General features: G+C 48.3%; 1 protein-coding gene across 14 annotated transcripts in view; it reads left to right on the plus strand.

The window, feature by feature from the left end:
* Positions 1-1,634: 1,634 nt before the first annotated feature.
* Positions 1,635-18,614, plus strand: part of PTPRM (protein tyrosine phosphatase receptor type M) — a 1,480,454-nt gene continuing 1,463,474 nt past the window's right edge. For 13 of the 14 annotated variants that reach the window (XM_069218808.1, XM_069218810.1, XM_069218814.1 and 10 more), the window contains exon 1: positions 1,676-1,959. In XM_069218808.1, the coding sequence (XP_069074909.1) occupies positions 1,881-1,959 (79 nt within the window). In that variant the 5' untranslated portion in view covers positions 1,676-1,880. Of the gene's footprint in view, positions 1,960-18,614 lie in introns of all 14 variants that reach the window. The other variant, XM_069218824.1, reaches the window with a different exon arrangement.

Genomic DNA, 18,614 nt, shown 5'->3' on the forward strand with positions numbered 1-18,614 from the left:
CTTCCCCGGGCATCTTGACCCAGAGACATATGGAGCCTATTCAGGTACTACCTCATTCAGCAGGTGCAGGAACTTGTGGCAACACCAGAGACACCAAATGAACCGCCTCCCCACACACCAACAAAGTGTGAAACCAAAGGACTAGGACTGATACAAAGTACAAGCAACGGAGGGCAAGAGCGACACCATACTGTTGAACACTCCAACAAAGCCCAGCTCGAGAAAGGGCAGATCTGCGAAGACCCACAACCAGGATAAACTGCACATTGCGGGGACCTGTCATGGCAACGAGCTTCAGATCGGTGGTCAGCTGGAGTATAGACAGTAAAACTGTCCATAAGTGTCCTGAATAGACTGATAAGAGTTCCATCATCAAGAGTATATAATAGATTGAGTCTCTTTGTGGTTGTTGTTATTTGAAGTGATAGAATATGAAAGGTGGCTGCCGCAAATCTCAAGGGGAGGGGTGGGCGGGGTGAGGGATGGGGGGGGAATAAACATTTAATTTTTTTTTAACGTACCTGTCCCTGTTGCCTGCTGTGTTGCTCCTCTGCTCTTCTTCTGGTGTCCCAGCATTCACTGGGATACCAACCCAGGCTCCTCAGCAATCCTGGTGCTGCTCTCATGCTAAACCTAACATGAGAGCAGCACCAGGATTGGTCTGAGCAGCTTGGACTGCTGCTCAGACACTGCCCTGGGGTCTGTGCAGTTTCTCCAGCCCGGCTGTGTAGCACAGATGAGGTGGAGAAACCAAAGGGCACTTGTGTGTTTGGCAGGCCGTCTCGAGCATGTGTGTTTGGTTGGCCTGAGACGGACAGCCAAACATGCAGCGCACTTAGTGCACAGATTCCACTCCCCCCACCTCTGGGCCAGCTCCGCCCCTCCCTGCGCCTGCTGATGGCTGAACCAGAAGCTGAAAGATGAAACAATAATGAAATATAATTTTATATTTCAGCTCCTGGCTTAGCCAGGAGGCAACGCTCCTTTGCTATAGCGAAGGAGCCGCTCCTGATTTAGAATGAAAAAAACTCATAATCAGTGTGAACACGTTACTTACCAAACTCCTTGTGGCAGCTGTATTTTCCCTTTGTGCAAGTTTGGGAGCATCCACCACCAAACTCGTAATTATGGCCCTAGGTGACGGCCGCCCTGCGCACCTGTTTACTCATTGCTTTATTGCAACAGACGGTGGTACGATGAGGTGATACACTTTTTCGTTACACCTGGCCTTTAATTACTTACATACAACGTGAAGACGCGCCACCTTAATACACTAGGCTACCATCCCACGTTGTCTCGAGTTATGATGAGAAATAATTTTCAATTTTGGGGCTCATACAAAATACTTCCTGCTACAATGCATCTTAATTTTAAATTAAAGTTGGACTTGGTCATAAAACGCGACAGGACTTTCCCAAAGCGGTGAAGGTGAGAAAGGAAAGGGCTAAGTGGTCCTACAGGGCGAAGCTCAGTCACTTTCAGAAGTGCGGGAAACCGAGCATTGTTCTGACAGTCCTGGAACCTTGACGAACCCCCGTCCTCCTCTCACGCTGCGCATCCTAAACAGGGTAGCTGCGTGCACTCAGCACCCTGCGGGAGCTCCAGCGCGCGCTGCCTCCAGCAGTTTTGCTTGCGCGCGCCCTCTGGCGGCCTGTTGGGGAAGAGGAGCACGCGCGCGACTGACGTCAGCTGCACGGCCGCCCGGGCTTGGAGGCTGCTGGAGAGCAAGACGAGCGCGCGGGCAAAGAGTTGCTGGCGGAGCAAGGAGTTGTGTGGGGGGCACGCGGGCAGCCGTAAGGGACCGGGAGGCGCAGAAAGACGCGCAGGTTGGACGACGGGGCGCAGGGGCGCCTCCCGCTGCCGCCTTTCCGGCAGCAGTCATGGCGCGGGTGCTGGCTGCGATCCTAGGGACTTTACTTGGACTTATGGCTGCTGTGCGGGAAGGCGAGACTTACACAGGTAAGGAGAGCTGCGACCCCTGCGAATGGGACAGATCTGGGTGCCGGGGTACGGTCAGACCCGCTGTCTGTTGTGCTTTTGGATGATGGTCGCCGGAGTGGCAGAGAACCGGTGGCTTGGGGGGTCATCTGCCCCTGGGGTAGTAACAGTGCCCCTGCCAAGCGGAGTTTACTGAGGCAGGGTCCATCTGCAGCTTAAGATGAGTGTGTGCATGTAGAGGCCTGTGGTGCGGTGGATCCCTTCCCAATCAGTGCATGCAACACTGTGCGGACTTGGCAAACTCCTCACCTGTGACTCTGGTGCTCTCTGGCAGCGGCGCCCTGGCACGGCACGTGGTATCAGCAGCAACTTCATGGTGGTGCCCAAGGCTGTCCCCTGTCCTCGCCCCAAAGCTTCCCTCAGCCCTCCCCCGGTCTGTCTGTAACAGGACCTCTGTGCTTACATCCCTCTGCCCTCGCAGCTGCCATCACATGCTTTATTGCAACTCCCGACGCTGCTCTTTTCCCTGCCCCATACCATGAGGGTGCCCGCACTTCCTTGCAGTTACTCATGAAGGTGTCCACATCCCTGCTGGGTCCCATGTAGGTGCTCTCATCCCTGTTAGGCCACGTGTGGCTGCCCTTACTCGTCCTGCGCTGCCCAGTGTGGCTGACCCTTCTTCCCTGCACCATACCACGAGGGTGCCCTCACTTCGCTGCAGTTTGACAAGGTGTCCACATCCCTACTGGATCCCATGTAGGTGCCCTCATCCCTGTTAGACCTCGTGTGGCTGCCCTCATCTCTGAATCTTGTGCCTTCTTGGGACATACATGCGGGGCCTTCTCTCCAGATCTGTCCTTTTATTTGCCCTGTTCTCTGTTCCTCTCCACAGTTTAGGATCTATGTATCTTTGGGGTCAGTAGCGGTGGGCATTGAAGTCTGCGTTGGTCACCCTTGGGTGCCTCGTGTGCTCCCTAAAGCAGCTGCCGGACCCTCGCCTTGTGAGAGGCGATGCCTGTAACGAGCACTAGCTCGGAGTCGGCCATTGCTTTAAATGGACGGATACCGTGAGAAACTGAGTTCCCGCACTTTACTTCTAAAGGGAGAGTACCTGCACTTGCAATACTTGCCGTGGAAGAGTGCCGGAACTTCTCGGTAGCAAGTGGGTATTGTAGGACAGTGAGTGACTATACATGTATGTTTCCATTTCAAATACTGGAACCGGTGCACACCTGAACCTTCTGCCAAATCTGGCCAAACCTACGGACACTCACTCCTTCTTAGGGGCTCTTTCTGCACTTCAGTATTATTCTGTGGGTGAATACTATTAATGTGCTGCTGTGAACTCCTGATGTGTTGCTGTGTAAAACTCATTATCAGTGTTATTTAACACGTTATTTATCAAACTCCTTGGTGCAGCGGTATTTACCTTATGTGCAAGTTTGATGGCATCTACCACCAAGCTCGTATTTATGTCCATAGGTGACGGCCGCCCTGCGCACCTGTTTGTTCATTGCTTTATTGCAAGAAACGGTGGTACGATGAGGTGATAGACTTTTTTGTTACCGAGCCGCACCCCTCTGGACCTCCTGTCCCCTTTCAATGCCGGCCGCTGCGTAGGCACTGTCTGCTAAAACATACTTACCATACTCCTCATCGAAACATCACCAATAAACACTTCAGCAGAGCGGAGGATCGCTCCAAGCAGGACTTTTTCTAGAGATGCGGTAGTGCCATGCAGTTTTAAAGTTTTAAAGTTTGAAATCAGGACACCAGCCACTTAATCCTGTCGTTCCCCTCCCGTCACCTGAAATGTCTGACCCTGGGCAAATCTCCGCATTTCCCAGTTCCGCCGTTTCCTTATCAACCTGAGAATCGGGATCAGTTTTAAGTATCAGGAGCCTTGTTGTCATTGGGTGAAAACTTTACACTTACTCCCTAGCCGCCCAGTGATCCCGGGGTCCCGTTAGCACCCCCAGCCTACACTCAGCTCGGGTTCCGTTGCTTGACCAGAAAGAAGTGCGAGGTACCGTCTCAGAACGTGTGGCTCTTAACAATGTAAATACGGGCAGTGTCAGTGCCAAGGTCACGGGTGTTGAGTGTCAGTGCCACGGGTGGTGGCTGCAGACAAATGTGTAAAGGGGGTCCCAGCCCTAGGGAGCCCCACTCCACGGGGCAGGTAATTTGCAATTTTGACATGTGTGCGTCTGTCCTTGGAACAGTACCCGTTGACTTGCTTGCTCTGGCTAATAAAGTGTATTTAATGCAGACCCTTCCCTCGGAGTGTTCACTCGGGCTCGTTAAAACATAGCAGGTCGCCCCCGCCCCGCGACCCGGGGATGGCACTGGAGTTGGTTGTTGCGGTGCCAGCCCCCGCCCCTCCCGTCTGTAACACGATCCACCTGGCAAGAAAAGCCGAGATCTGGCCGAGAACACGCTGCGAACATATTTGTGATGCCGCTGCTGGAAAGCACGAGCAGTCTCTGGCCCCACCAAGCGAGCGCGCCTGGTCTAAAGCGAGCCAGGGTCCCGGTGCACAGCTTCGGCTCTGCGCGCCTCTGCCAGCACTGGGCGGGCACAGCTCCCAAGCTGTCCCGTGCCAGGGTAACGCAGTCTCCTTTTTTCATCAAACTTATGGCCTTGGTGATTGTGATTCGTACTCCTCTAAAACCCAGGACTGCAAGTACCAGAATGCAGTGTAACGCTCGCGCCGGGCAGAGCTGCTGTGGCAGTCCCGCAGCTGGAGCCAAAGCGCCCTGCACGTGCTGCTTTTTAGCGCGCTCCTGAGGCGGCTTCAGTCCCCGCAGGTACGTGGTATCCTCAGACGGCGTTGGTGCCAGCCGAAGAGCTGGTCGCTGGGGTCCCCGACCAGTGCACTGTGCCATGTGCCATGAGTGCTCCAGAGCCCGGCGCGTCTCATTGCAGGCTGTGAAGGGTGCACAGGGGGCTGGGTCGCCTCACGCAGAGCATGGTCTCGGGCCCCCGCCCCTGCATGCCTTCGGCGTCTCCCGGATGAACAGCCGGATTCTGCCTTGGAAGCGACGAGTTTTGTTTAACTCGCTGGACGTGAAACGTGCAGCTCTAACGACGCTCCACGCCCGACCAGTGAGCGCTTTACTCCCTCTGCTTGGTTTAGTTTTACTTTGACACCCAGCCCGGTTTCCCATTTCCCCGGGGCAGCTGTCACTGGGGGTATTTAGGACAGGTTTGGCTAAACTATGATGTCAGGAATCGGGGCGTAGATATCCGTCGTGCAGCAGGTGCGGTGGCTCCGAGGTCCGCAGTACCCTAGTTAAGACTTATTACTGTACCGATGCAGGAGGGACTGGACATTAACCCTGCTTGCATTAGGGCCAGTGATTCCCTTGCTAGTGACAGGCGTCGGCCGACAGTGATAGAAGGCATGAGAAAATTAACTGAGGGGTGGGTTTGGGGGCTGCTGTGCCCCATCTGTACCACCGGCCTGTCCCCTTTAACTCCCAGCCTGTCTAGAGTCGAGGTTCGTGACCTGGCGCACAGCGTGAAGCTCCCAAGGCTGGGGACCCCCTTTACACATTTGTCTGCAGCCACCACCCGTGGCACTGACACTCAACACCCGTGACCTTGGCACTGACACTGCCCGTGTTTACATTGTTAAGAGCCATAAGATCTGAGACTGTACCTCCCACTTCTTTCTGGTCAGGAGGTGCGTTTCCTCTTTGTTCAGACTTTGTCTAGACATTTTCTTATACTTTCTCGTTTTTGAATCACCCTTCGGTCAAACGCAGTCTACTGTGCTGCCTTTCTCTTGGCTGTTCCCAAACGCTGGCATGTGTGCCTTGGCAGAAACGTGGGGGCGAAGGGCACTTCACAAAATGAACTTTTCTTTCTCTTGGACTCGTGTCAGGTCTGACACTAGTGTGGTTTGTTTATTTTGGGATGGCATCTGGTGCGCGCGTCGCTCTCGCTCAGTGCGAGAAATGGGCGCCAAGTCCGCCCCTTGTCACAGCTTCAAATGTACTACATTACATGGGTGCGGGAGACGCGCAGAACTTCGCTCAGGATTTACCTTTCAATGCGCGCAGTATTCACTTGGCAGAGGCGAGTCATTTTTGAGACAGTCCTAAAATATATTTACCTTAGTCACTATTTTTTTTAATAAGTGTAGCATTGATGTTTCTCTATGGCTGTTTCACCCCGTTCCCAGTAATTTCAACCTTTCAGCATGATTAGAGTGTGGGAGAAACCTTAATTGCGCCCTGTGCTTGACACCGAGAATTTTGTTGTACAATCTGCCTTTCAGGGCATGTAATTGTCCACTATCGACCTGTCAGGGGGGAAATTATCTTGTCAAAGCAGCACATTAAGAGTGTTCACCCATCTTGCATGTCAGTACCCAGGCTGATGGGCTCACAGCGCATCTTCTGTTTCCGCCCCCCCCCCCCCTCAACTTCAACTGGTGATTTATTTTTATTGAAGTTTGTTCTTGAATGTCCCATCCACCTACCTCACAGTGAGATCATTTGCCAACAATTGTATGTAGGTCAAGCCTTTTTATTAGGTCTACAGCGAAGACAACCCGCAAGCAGAAACCAAGATTAAGAAAGGCGAGGCTTTCGAATTATAGCAGCTTGGACATAATCTTCTCAAATCAGATTAATTTTTAGTGTGCGCCAGGGAATGAATGGATTCCTTTGAAGTCCTGAAACTGCAAATCTTAAGGAGTAGGGCCTACTAGACAAGACTATAGAAATGCGTGATGAGGAGACAAAGGCATTGCAACGCTGAGTGAAAAGCAGTACCAGTGCCCCTTTTGGTAGACAAAAAAGGCCAATATGCTCAAGAAGAACCACACTCGTGGAGCTGATCATTTCCAGAATGGCTGCATAGATAAAGAGCGGTAATAAGGAAAGTGTTTCAGTGCGAGGATTGAGAAAGCATGCTCGTACTGTATTTACACGTTAAGTAGCATCAGCCTGACTTTCTTGTGCATGTTAGAGTAAACACAGTGCAGCCCTGCCAGAAGGCGGCGCCGAGGGGTCGTTATTCCCCAGGCACCCTGCTTTCTCACGGCCTTGAGCTCGTGGCGCAGCATTTATTTATCCATTTTACAGCAATGGTGCCCCGTTTATTAAAGACGAAGTAATTAACATGGCTAGTACATCACAAAGATGCTGGGGTTTGGTTTCTCTCTCCTGGATATTTTATTAAACTTTGAAAGCGGTCCTCATTTTACGAACGTAAGCGCTTCAACCCTTGACCCCGCAAAAACACCTGACATGAGTGATACCGCCTTGCAATATATTTTGCTAGATTTTCACCCCTCTCTCTTACACAATTATAACGTCTGTGAACACCAGTTTAGTGTTCCGATCATTCTTTGTTAAATCAAAGCCCCAGAAAGTGTAGGCATAAATCTGTTCTGTGGTCTCCAGCATAAAAACATGGAGAATCTGATTTATTTACAGTAAGTAGCACACCTTCACCCCAATCTAGTGTTCTAAAGTCTTGGATGTTCGAAATAGTTGAGGCACCTTCCACAAAAATTTGGTTATTCTGGATTTCAGAGCAGATCCCTGTGGTAGCCAGAACTCGGAAAAGCCAAATTGCTGCTTGAGGGAAGTTGTTTCAGTGAATCATTTCCTTGAGAGCTCTCACCCTTCCTCTGGCTTTCCTCTACCGTCTTTCTTCAGCTATCTTGCCCTCTCTCTGGAACCCTCTCTCTCTTGCCATCCTAACCTTCCTCCCATTTTGTGAAATGTTGTCCCTTTTTTTAGAGGGCACTCATCTGTGGAGCTTTAATAATAAGGATGCAATTAAAGAGAATACGTTGTCATGCACTTGCTAATTACGGATTTCCTATTTTGGATTCTTCCTAACAATGATAACTCCCTCCCTCTATTCAAGCTCAGCTCTCTCCCTCTCTTTGACTGATACTTGGTTCGCCGCTCAGCTACCCACAATCTATGTGGGATTGTCGACTTACCATCTGCTTCTACTGTCTGCTATTATCACAATATTTTCTCTTGTGTTATGTCTGTTGTGAATCACAAAGCAGTTTTTGGAAGGCAGCTTCGCATTTTTTTTCGTTGCTCAAGCCCATGTGTTCTGGTATTTCATATAATTATTACTGTATAAGAATGTTTTGTGTCATTGTTCCCTCGTCCGTCTTCTGAATTGTGACACTTGACATGTACATGGGAAAATGTAACCTACAGGGTGGACGTAAGTGCTGCAATTAGATGTTACCTAGTCAACAGACTGAGCCCCTGGGTGGTCAAGTAGCATAGTTTCGGTGAGTACAAACATTCCCTTTCCTCTCAATCCTCTGTTGCTAGATTTTTCTACTCCCTGTCCTCTTGTACTTCCCACTGGTGCAAAAACCTAGGACTAATGCGCTGGTCTCTGTTTTTATGCTGTCTCTGTTTTCCACATTTGAGGGCACAGGCTCAGAGGTTGTCAAAAGGCAACTGCTGGAAAGGGTCCCTTGAGGTCTCGAGCTGGCAGATAGTCTCCCATTAGATGGAGAGGTACATTTCCACCACGACTTTAAGTACTTTGTGCACTGGGCCTAACACTGCTAAAACCAGTCTTTTTAATCCATTTATGTGTCTTCTTTTAGTAGACTTCACACTGGTTTCAGCCATTCCCTTCTATTTTGGTGGGATGTAGACCAGTTCAATGCTTCATGAAGCTTTTATCACATTGGCTCTGAAGGAGGTGAGATTATCTTCAGAAAGGGAGCTAGATTATCTCCTGACTGGTAGAAATGGGTCTTGTGATAGTATCACAAGACAACTTGAGTTCCTCCATTTCCTTTCTCTCAGGCCAGGGTGATGGGCAAAGTTTGAAGGAGCTTACCAATTGCACACGGACAGAGCGTTGCCTAGGAAGCATACTGCATTTAGTGGACAATGAACGAAGGAAGCATTGTTTTTGCTTTGTTGTCAAATCCAGCCACTGCATCCAGGAGGTCTAGGACATTTAAAGGATGTAACATGGTTCATCCATCGCACAAGTATGCTTGTAAAATGGCAACATATTGTGCCTAACTCTTTCCTACCTGCTCCAGAACCAGGAGGTCCTACTTCATCTCCTGCTTTAACCTGCATTTCCCCATGTCCCTAATGCCCATTTGTGAGTTGTAGGGCTTTTAAAACATTTTCAATACTGGCCAACATTTACACCACACTTTTCTTCTCCCATCCCGCTTGGTTTAACACCACAGCGGGGACCAATTCCAAGTGAGTCATTGCGCTGAGCCCCTCATGCCACACAAATGTTTCTAGGCGTGGGTGGGCTTCTTTCCACACACATAGGGTGCCTCCTTAAATTTAAAAGTGACTTACAAAAAAAATGGAACAGGACTCTTACTCTGAACCCAAAACACACTGTGGTTCAAGGTCAGCTCTGTTTCCTTGCAGAAGGCCTGTACTTTCTGATTTGACCTTTTTAGATCTTCATTGACAATGCAGTGTACCTTTTTGTTTTCCATCCCATAGAGTGGAAGCTCGACAGCAGTAGCTGCCCAAAACGTGCGGAAAAAGCGTTGGTGTCTAATGTGTTTGCCGCTGTGTTCCGGGGGCAGGAGCTTAGGCCTCTGTCAAGTGGGCGGTAGGAGATACATGAGAGTCCGCCACTCTGCCAAAGGAACAAAGCCACCGCCCCCCCCCCCACAACACACACACACCTGTCACTTCCCAGACAGCAGTGCTTCACCTCTGACCCTCTCTACTGTAGGCGGTCATAGAGTTCTGTGTCTGCTACTGCGAGTCGACTGTGTGAGCACCTTGGGTCAAGTGCTCGGTTTCCACAAAGACTGCTTTTCTTTTTATCACACACTTGCCCTCCTACCGCAGTCACGCATGAAATCCGTGGGATCGCCTTTTGTTTACGACCGGATTCGATCCACGTTTATACTTTGTGGTGTGAAATAGGCATGTATGTATTGTACCTCCTAGCCATACCAAGCCCCATGATTCGCCCTCGTGGGCTGTTAGATCTGCTTCCCTAGTCTTTTTTCTGGCTGTACCTCCATACCAGTTCCCATTTCTTTCATGTTTTTCTCATTTACCATCAGCCATGCGATGCTCCTCGTTCTCGTCAAAAAACTGCTCACAAATCATTAAAAAAATTGGAATGTATGGCCTCTATCTGAGTGTCAGACTTAGAATAGGACTCCAGTAAAAAATGGGATTCTCCTTATAAGACATGCCTACTCTCATTGATGTCTCGTGGAATCAGCATAGTGGTATTCTTTTGCAAAACAGAATGTGGCCTCCGCTTTTCTAGCTGAGAAAAAAAGAAACTGCTGTTGATCTCTTCACAGTGCGTGGATGACCCATGGGGAATATTTATTCTCCTCTTCAAGTGAAAAGATGAAAATTGACATATTTTACGTCACAGGATATGGTCATAAAAGAAGTGGGACCTGTCAGTGGTGAATATATAGATTGATTGGTGGAGTGTGGGTGGGGTTGGTTTGATGGTGTTGGGTGGTTTGGAGATGTGTGTCAGTGAGAATGCCTTTCCTGCTGTCCTTCACACAATATTGTGCTGTAGCACCTTGTAGAACTTAGTTGCCCCACTTACCCCACCTTCACCCTCGACGACAGTGTCAAAATGAGAAGTACTATACAGTTCATACTGTCGCTAATTCATGTATTGATTGTATTCATACTCCAGGAAGTGCTTTTGGAGCCATCCCAAAACACTTGAATTAGATTGAAAGGCAACAGGAATATGCCAACAGGGTGCATTGGAAGCACTTGCCCTTTTCACAATAGCCTGCTTGAAATAAGCAGGTGTATGTCCACCCTTTGGACGAATTCCATTTATTTTCTAATAAGTGGACTCGTGAATATTTTACTTGCCACAGTTACCACCCTCATCCTCTCAATTTTCTGCAATGTATTTTATAATATTCTCCTTCTTGTGATAGCACATGACGAATGAGAACCAAGGGAACTATATGGTTTCCTCATTACCTGTAGAGTTCCCACTGCCATTGCTTCATTCCCCTTCCCCTCCTGTCAGCAGCTTGACTCCTCTGCTTGCAGATCAACCCTCTCTGTGAGCTTCAGGCTTGCATCCTTCTACCCCCACTGTAGCCCAACTCCCTTTGATTCTATAACACTTCTCCTCCTTAACCCCATCATGTACAGTGGTTCTGCTGTTTGCAGCTGGATTTGTGCTACTTAAGTGCCACTTATACATCAGTAACTTACAAAGCAATACATACCAGCAATAGACGGAGCAATAATAATAATTTGTCATACTAAAGATAAATAATGGAAAAACATTAGATTAGGTTTACGCAAAACTTTTTTTTTCATAGTAGCGTCACTTGTAACTGGATTTAATAGCCTACTATGGAACATTGAGTTGTTGATTAATAAAAAAATAAAAAAGATGTACACATTTATTATGTATGCTTTTCGTATGTGTGTTTAGTTGTTTTCCCGTACTGTGACCTAGTTTTTGACTCTGCCTCTTAGACTTTCCAGCAGTACTCTGTCTACAGTGGTTCTTAAAGCCATAGCTTGGGTCAAAGTTAGTATTGTGATAAGGGCCAATTGAGGGGAGAGTCAGTAAACAAAGAACACCCCCACCCCATCTCAGGAAGTTCACATGTTAACAATGAGAGTGTTCTGCATCTTAGAACCTACACTCTCCTGGCTCCTCTTCTCCCTCTAGATCTCTCCAAACCCCCAATATTTGGCCCAGAGTCCTGCACCTAAATAATGGCTCCCAGTGTACTGCAGGTACAGCTATGCAGGGTCCTGGTCTTTGAGATGAGTTATCTGGACGGGAGTGAAATAACTCTGCTCCCTGGACAGCCACTCTGAGCCCAGTATAACGTGTTTGCTAGGTCAGTTTTACGGAAAAAGGAAACTGTCCCTCCATGGCTGCCCCATTGCCAAAGGCTGTCTACTCTTCAGCCTTTGCTGATTTTTCTCTTCGCTCTTAAAACTCATCAACAATTCTACGTTTTTGCTGTTTTACACATTAGAGATTTTCTTCATCATGTTTTGGAGGAGTGCCCAGAAGCACCTTGCTTTGCAGTAGGCAACAAACAGTGACACAACATTAGATGTTGTTTTGTTTCCGTTGGACAACACCAAATAACACCAGACCCGGCCTACACAAAGCATTGTGTGACCCTCACATACTCAGTCATAATCATCCAGGGCAGCTGAGTCTGTCTCTTAAGAACAGCAGTCTCATGAAAGGAGGTTATTTAAGTTATACATGTTGGATATTGTGTCATGATTTTAGATGTTGCCAATCTCTGACCATGCAGAGTATTATGTAGATAAAGCATGAGTAGAAAGTGTGCTCTCCAACTCTTAGTAATTTAATCCAATCACTTCTAATGGTATACCAACCTGGCTGGGGCTCTCTGGACCACTTGCAGCCAGGTATTAGTTGCTGCAGAAGGAAAACCCATGTATTGTGTGACACATCGTATACCGTCCTCTACTGTGCACTTGTGCCTGCAGGATCATTGGCTGCCATATCTATGAGCGCATCCCAGGGAGAACAAGTCTGATTTTTGACATTTACTAGTTTAAGCCATAGCTGCTGTATACCAGGAAACAAATACACCATTGGGCCCCAATTCGAGTTTTCCAGTGTGGGATTGCCAATCCCGGACACTTCTGAGTTAATTAGACCTTTGGTTTTGTGAAATTGGGGAATGCGGAATTAGCAGTGATCACTGGTACCTGGGCAATGGGTAATTCTGATTGAAGTTCCTGAGGTAATTACTCATACTCCCCTAAAGTTTCATCTCCAGGGGAAACCTAATATATATGTGGTGTTTTTGTGGAACTTGTAAGACCAGATGTGCCTGGAACCCTTTTAAAATACCCTTCAGACATCGAAGGCACTCTAATGAAGCCCAATGTATCCTCAACCAGGTGTTAATCAGGAAAAGATACTTCAAGCCTATTTCTTGTCTCTCCTCTGTATCCCTGCTCATAACCATGTTTTTTATCCTAACTTACTATACCCACCTCCCCTTAAGTTTTTTGGTACAGTTATGTTACATAGTTCAGGACATCTCAGTGCTTAACTTGTGAGAAAATTAGTGCCAGGGCCCTCGTTTGGTGGCCTTCGCAGCTTGCGCCACCCATTGCCACTCTCAATGACAGTACCTATACAACTACTAATCATCACACTCCTACTAGTGCAACAATTCAGACTGTTCACGGCCTCCAAAGGTATAAGAATGAATTGGGTGGCTGATATTAGTTATTTTTAATGTATATTGAATCCATAAACAACCGTTGTTCTGCTCATCCATTAATTATACAGACAGCACCACCAGTGGCAACTGCCATAAGTGCTGATGTCGACAATTAGGTGTTGGTTCCAAGCATCGAAAGCCACCAGTTTAAATTAAACACTGCAGAAGTGTTTCTCAATAAACATGTACAATACAGCACAACACATGGATTGCAGCATTAGTCTTAGTAGAACTCTCAGTAGGGTATGTGGGCCACCAGATTGATGCACCCTGAACTATGCCTAGAGTGGGGAATTTGCCCTTGCCCTGGGCTCATGGTTTCCTGTCCTCTTGTTTGTACTCGCTCAGATATATTGCTTGTCTTTCTACAGCCATTGTTCTCTGTATACACCATGTGTTTCCCTCACCTGATCTGATTTCACCATCCTCTGAAGCCCCTGACGGATGCGGATCAGCTACATTTCATACCTTTGCAGATGTCTCCCAATGTACGTTTCAACTCGATAACTGTGACTTAGCCCGCTCCAGCTTAATGGACTGCCCCAAAACTATCCCTGCCAGGATGTGAAGCAGCTGTCTCTGTGTCAATCTGAAATCTCGGTCTCTGCTGTCCTCTGCTCACTTGCTGCTCTCTCCATCTCCACTCCAAAGATCACTTGCCAAAGACCCACATTTCCTAGTATCAAAAGTGTAGACGGTACGAGCTACCATTGATCGTGGTCTCGTAGATATTCACTGCACAACGTGAAATGTATTTTTCACACTTAAAACCTTTGAAAAATACTGTACCACTCCTCCCATTCCTATACTAGTCATATAATTCTCCACACTGCACTATCAGCACTTGTTCAATGCAACAGCCTCTGTGGTATCCTATCCTACTGTGACATGCATACCCTCCCAAGCCGTCCAGAACTATACTGCCTGCAGCATTCTCAAGGGCCTATACGGAGGCACTTAGCCTGGTTTTAAGATGCTCCACCAGTGGGACATCTCAGTTGTACAATTCAACCTCCTCTGGCTTTTGCATAAATCCATGCAGGCAGTTTGTGGGTCTTGCTTACTCGGGCAGGATTTGCAACTCTTCCACTTGAGCCGCAATCATAAGTCTAATTTTCAAGTCTAGTTAGAGAGCCTTAATGTAAGCTCTACCCAGATGGGGCAACCAGAACTCGCTGTGCTCGAGAACTTCAAGCAAATATGACCGGAAGGTACCCAAGCTCCTGAAGACTTCCCCTTCACCCATTTTATCTCCTCTAAATATAATGAAGCTCTCTTTAGGAATCAAAATGGACGCAAAAAAATACTTCCAATAGACAGTGCTGGATAACCGAGCGGGCACCATCCCCAGATGCCCGCTCAGATTCCACAATGCAGGTAACCTCGGGCAGCTTGAGCGCTGAAAGTGTCCTGTGCATCTGGTCGTATGTTGTGAACGGTTGGGCAATAAACAAAAGTCTCTCCTCTTCCCCCCGAGCATCTTCAGTGCTGTCGTTGGTTTCCGCCTGGGACCGCCTGGTGCCGGTTTATCTTTTGAAACTGTCAGGGAAACAGGTGCATAATGGGCTCTCGAAAAAGACCCTTGTGGCGATGGCATCGCTTGGCACCAGCCACGCTTGGCGGTGCTTTGCTTTTGTATAATGCCACTTGCTAAAAAATTCAAGCTTTCTGTTTAGTCATTGATTACTGTTGCACTGTTATTATGGTAATGTAGAGAATTAAGCATGCCCGGCAGGGTATTACAAAGATGTAATTTCGCCGACGATCGCAAGCCGGCCTCGCAATTCATCTGCATCCGAGAGACGCAATTACTGCCCTTGCAATAACTCAGCGGGAAATACTTTAATTATAACAGACTGTCTGCGTCATTTATTGTTTTTTTTTTTTTTTTTAAAGAAAGTCTAAGGTAGTTTCATTTACTGTTCTACGATTGGGCAACAGCTTAAAAAGAGGGCCTAACGTGTGCTGGACAACCTGTTTTTGGAAGAACTTGATTTCGCAGTTTTCTCGAGCACGCGTAAAAAGAAGTCGGGGGAGTGGCATGCTGTCAGTGTTCTGCCCCGAGACGTGCTGATCCCTTCTATTCGCAGAGTCCTTGAATTTGCGCGTATGTGCAGTTGTCCCGGGTTTGCATATATTTGCAGTTCAATATCACGTCAGGCGCAGACCTTTTGCTTACTTTCTCTTCTTGGGAGAGTTTGAGTGTGATGGGGCCTGGGCACTCTCCTTTCTGAATGTCGATGAGAGGTTTGGTGTCTCACCGAGCAATTAGCGATCGCTAGGGGTCGCTACTCCTCCCAGCCCACATTGGCACAGGTAAGCTGCAGCTGGGAAGGGGATATGTTTCGTGACTTGTAGCCTTGTCACTCGTACCTTTTTTTTTTTCCAGGTATAAGTCTTATCAGACGACGCATCGTTCAGTTTATAAAAAAAAACACACACGGCGTGGAGTTAACAGGAGCTGTGCCTCGGTTATGCGGGTTTTGGTGTCGCCTAAGACACGCCACGTGCTGTCTCCAGAGAGACATCTTGTGGGCATTTGCCCATGGTTCTCCACCTTCTAAAGGCCCCATAGTAAATGTATTGGATCTATCCGATCTCGTTGCGATAGCAGGAGCTGTGTGACGAACAACGCGTTCTTTTTAATTTTATCATTGGGCAGCATCCTTCACAGAACTGTCTGCCCCTCTTAAACCTTGCACTGTCAGCCAGTTGGTGGCACTTAATTGGTTTAAAAAAAGTATTTCGCTCTTGTGTCTCTCCTTTCTTCGGTTCACCTCTTTTACCTTAGCCATTTTTTTTTAACTCTACCTATCTTTACATCCCTAAATCCCCTCTCTGCTTCACCTATGTCTACATCACCTCTTTCTCACGACCACCCCCCTGTCTTTGCCACCTCCTGGGCCGCCAGCTATTCCGCTACATCTGTCCCCCTCACAACATCAACTGTCTACCTCCCCCCCCTCTACCTCAACCCTCTCTACACATCTCAACTTCCTGTAGCTCTCCATCTAGTTCACCCCACTCTTAAACTTTCCATTCTTCAACTCTCTACCTCTCACAGGCTTCTTTCTCTCTCTCTTCTCCTCACACCCCTCTCACTACCTAACATCTCAATTTACTTGAAAATTAATTCACCACATCTCCACCTCCCCTCCGACTCTTCTCTTTCTGCCTCCATCTCACCTCTCCCTATATCTTACTCATATCTCACTGCCTCTTTCTTTCTCTTCCTCTGTAGATCTGGCTGGACAGTTCTGCTGTGCCGACCTTAAGTGATGACAAGAAAAAAAAAGGTTGACCATCAGTACTGTGTACTGATTGTGGGAGCGACATGAATCTTGTGACTGACCTGGGGTTAGAAAGAGTCTCACACACCTGATGCTTCAGTGACATTGCTGTCCTTTTTGGACTTATTTGGCCTAGTAGACCTGTGGAGAGAGCACACCCCTGTGAAGCGGCAATTTACATATTCCTCCATGACCCATGGTAGCTCGTCAAGGCCGGACTACTTACTCAACACACAGGCACACATTGGGAGGTTCAGGGAAGCCAGGCACTAACCAGGAGGTATTTCAGATCACTCCCCAGTGAGAGCTATGCTGCTGGGGCCCATGGGGTCCCGTAGCCTGCCGCCTAGACTGGATCCTTGGCACCTGACGGATAAGGCCTTCAGTGACAAAATTAGGAAGTGGGCTACATAATACCTTGAGGAAAATCTGGGGCTTGTGGGTTCTGCTTGTGTCTTGTGGGAGGCATTTAAATCTGTAATCAGGGGACACGCACAGGATTTGATATGGTGCAAGAAAAAGGAACGTAACTTAAAGTGCATGGAATTGGAGTGAGAAATTGCGGTCCGTGAGGCCCGTTATCATACAGAGGGGTCAATGCTGCGCTTTCACAGTCTTTTGCTCTACATAGAGGCACCTGACAGGGGTGCCCGCTCGCACCTATCCTCTTCGCACTGGCGATCGAGTCCTTAGCAGTGTGGATCCGGGCAAGATCCCTTGATATGGGTTATAGAGTCCGGCACAATATGGGAGGAGCATATTTATTTATACGCATAGGATATTTTATTATGTCACCAAACCCCAATGGTCCGTAGATGGGATAATGCAGGTTCTCCGAGTATTTGGGGAACACTCAGGCTATCAGATTAATTGGGAAAAATCACTGGTCTTCCCCCTGGAGGGGCCCCTCCCACCCTCCCCCCCCGGGACTGCAGGATACCTATTTGTCAGGATGGCTTTAAATATTTGGGGATATATGTTACTAGGAGCCGGGAGTGCTTCCTCCAAAAGAATCCTCAGGCGAAACTCAATAGATTCCATAGAAATGTGGCTCATTGGAGGATGTTACCACTCTCCCTGATGGGTAGAGCCGCCATATACAAAATAATGACATTGCCATGACTTTTATATGTTTTATATGTTTTTCAGAATACTCCCTATAGAATACCGGCAATGGTGTTTCAACAACTGGAGGGAGGGTGGCTGTTCCCGTGTAGCACTGCAGAAGTTGGAACTAGGGGTATACGAGGGTGGGCTGGCCATCCCAGACCCCCAGCGTTAATACTGGGTGACACAATTGGTCACCGTCAATGACTGGGCGTTTGCCAACCAGGACGACCCAGCATTTCGGGTGGACAGAGAAATGATGGGTAGGAAGGTATGAGTTTGTCCTGTAAGAACATGCAAGCCTGCAACGGCTGCCGACACACACCGCAACATTTTTGAGAGCATGGTGTGAGGCCACCCGCTATATGGGGTATGGATCTGACGGCGTGAACCCCATTGTGATGTACTGATTTATTGGGGGGGGGGGCTTTAGGACCCTGTCTGGGTTTCAAAAATGGTCTCTTCTGGGAATCGAGCACCTGGGTAATGTCTGGAGAGGTTGAGAGCTAGTAACATTCGAAGGCCTTCAGCAAGAGTATGCTCTGGCAGAAACTGAGCGATTATAGATACCTGCAGCTATGACACGCATTGGGCCGGCATGCCCCGGGTGATGAGCAACTGCTGGAATAAGCCCCTCTTGTGGAACGCCTACTGGCAGAACCACTGGAAGAAAAGGCCATATCCCTGACATATAAGAAACTATTGTGCAGTTCTCCAGACCCAATGCTACCCTTGCGCGCCAAGTGGGAGATGGGCCCTGGGAGCCCTGGACGATGAGGACTGGGCGGAGGCGAGACAGAGCCCTAGGGTGGCGGCAGTTAAGTCCTGGTTCAGGTGGATCCAGCTGCGGATTCTACACAGGGCATACTATTCCAGGGTTGTGTTATGCAGGATGGGCAGGGTGCAGACCCAGAATGCTTGAGAGGCTGTGGGCTGGAAGGCGCCTTCTATCATATTATAGGGGCATGCCGTGTGATACAGGAGTCCTGGCAGGGAATCGCCAGGGCGGTGGCCTGTACGCTTGGAAAGGAGGTCCCATTGGACCCCAA

This window comes from Pleurodeles waltl, chromosome 2_1 (assembly GCF_031143425.1).
Source record: "Pleurodeles waltl isolate 20211129_DDA chromosome 2_1, aPleWal1.hap1.20221129, whole genome shotgun sequence".
Lineage (NCBI taxonomy): Eukaryota > Metazoa > Chordata > Amphibia > Caudata > Salamandridae > Pleurodeles > Pleurodeles waltl.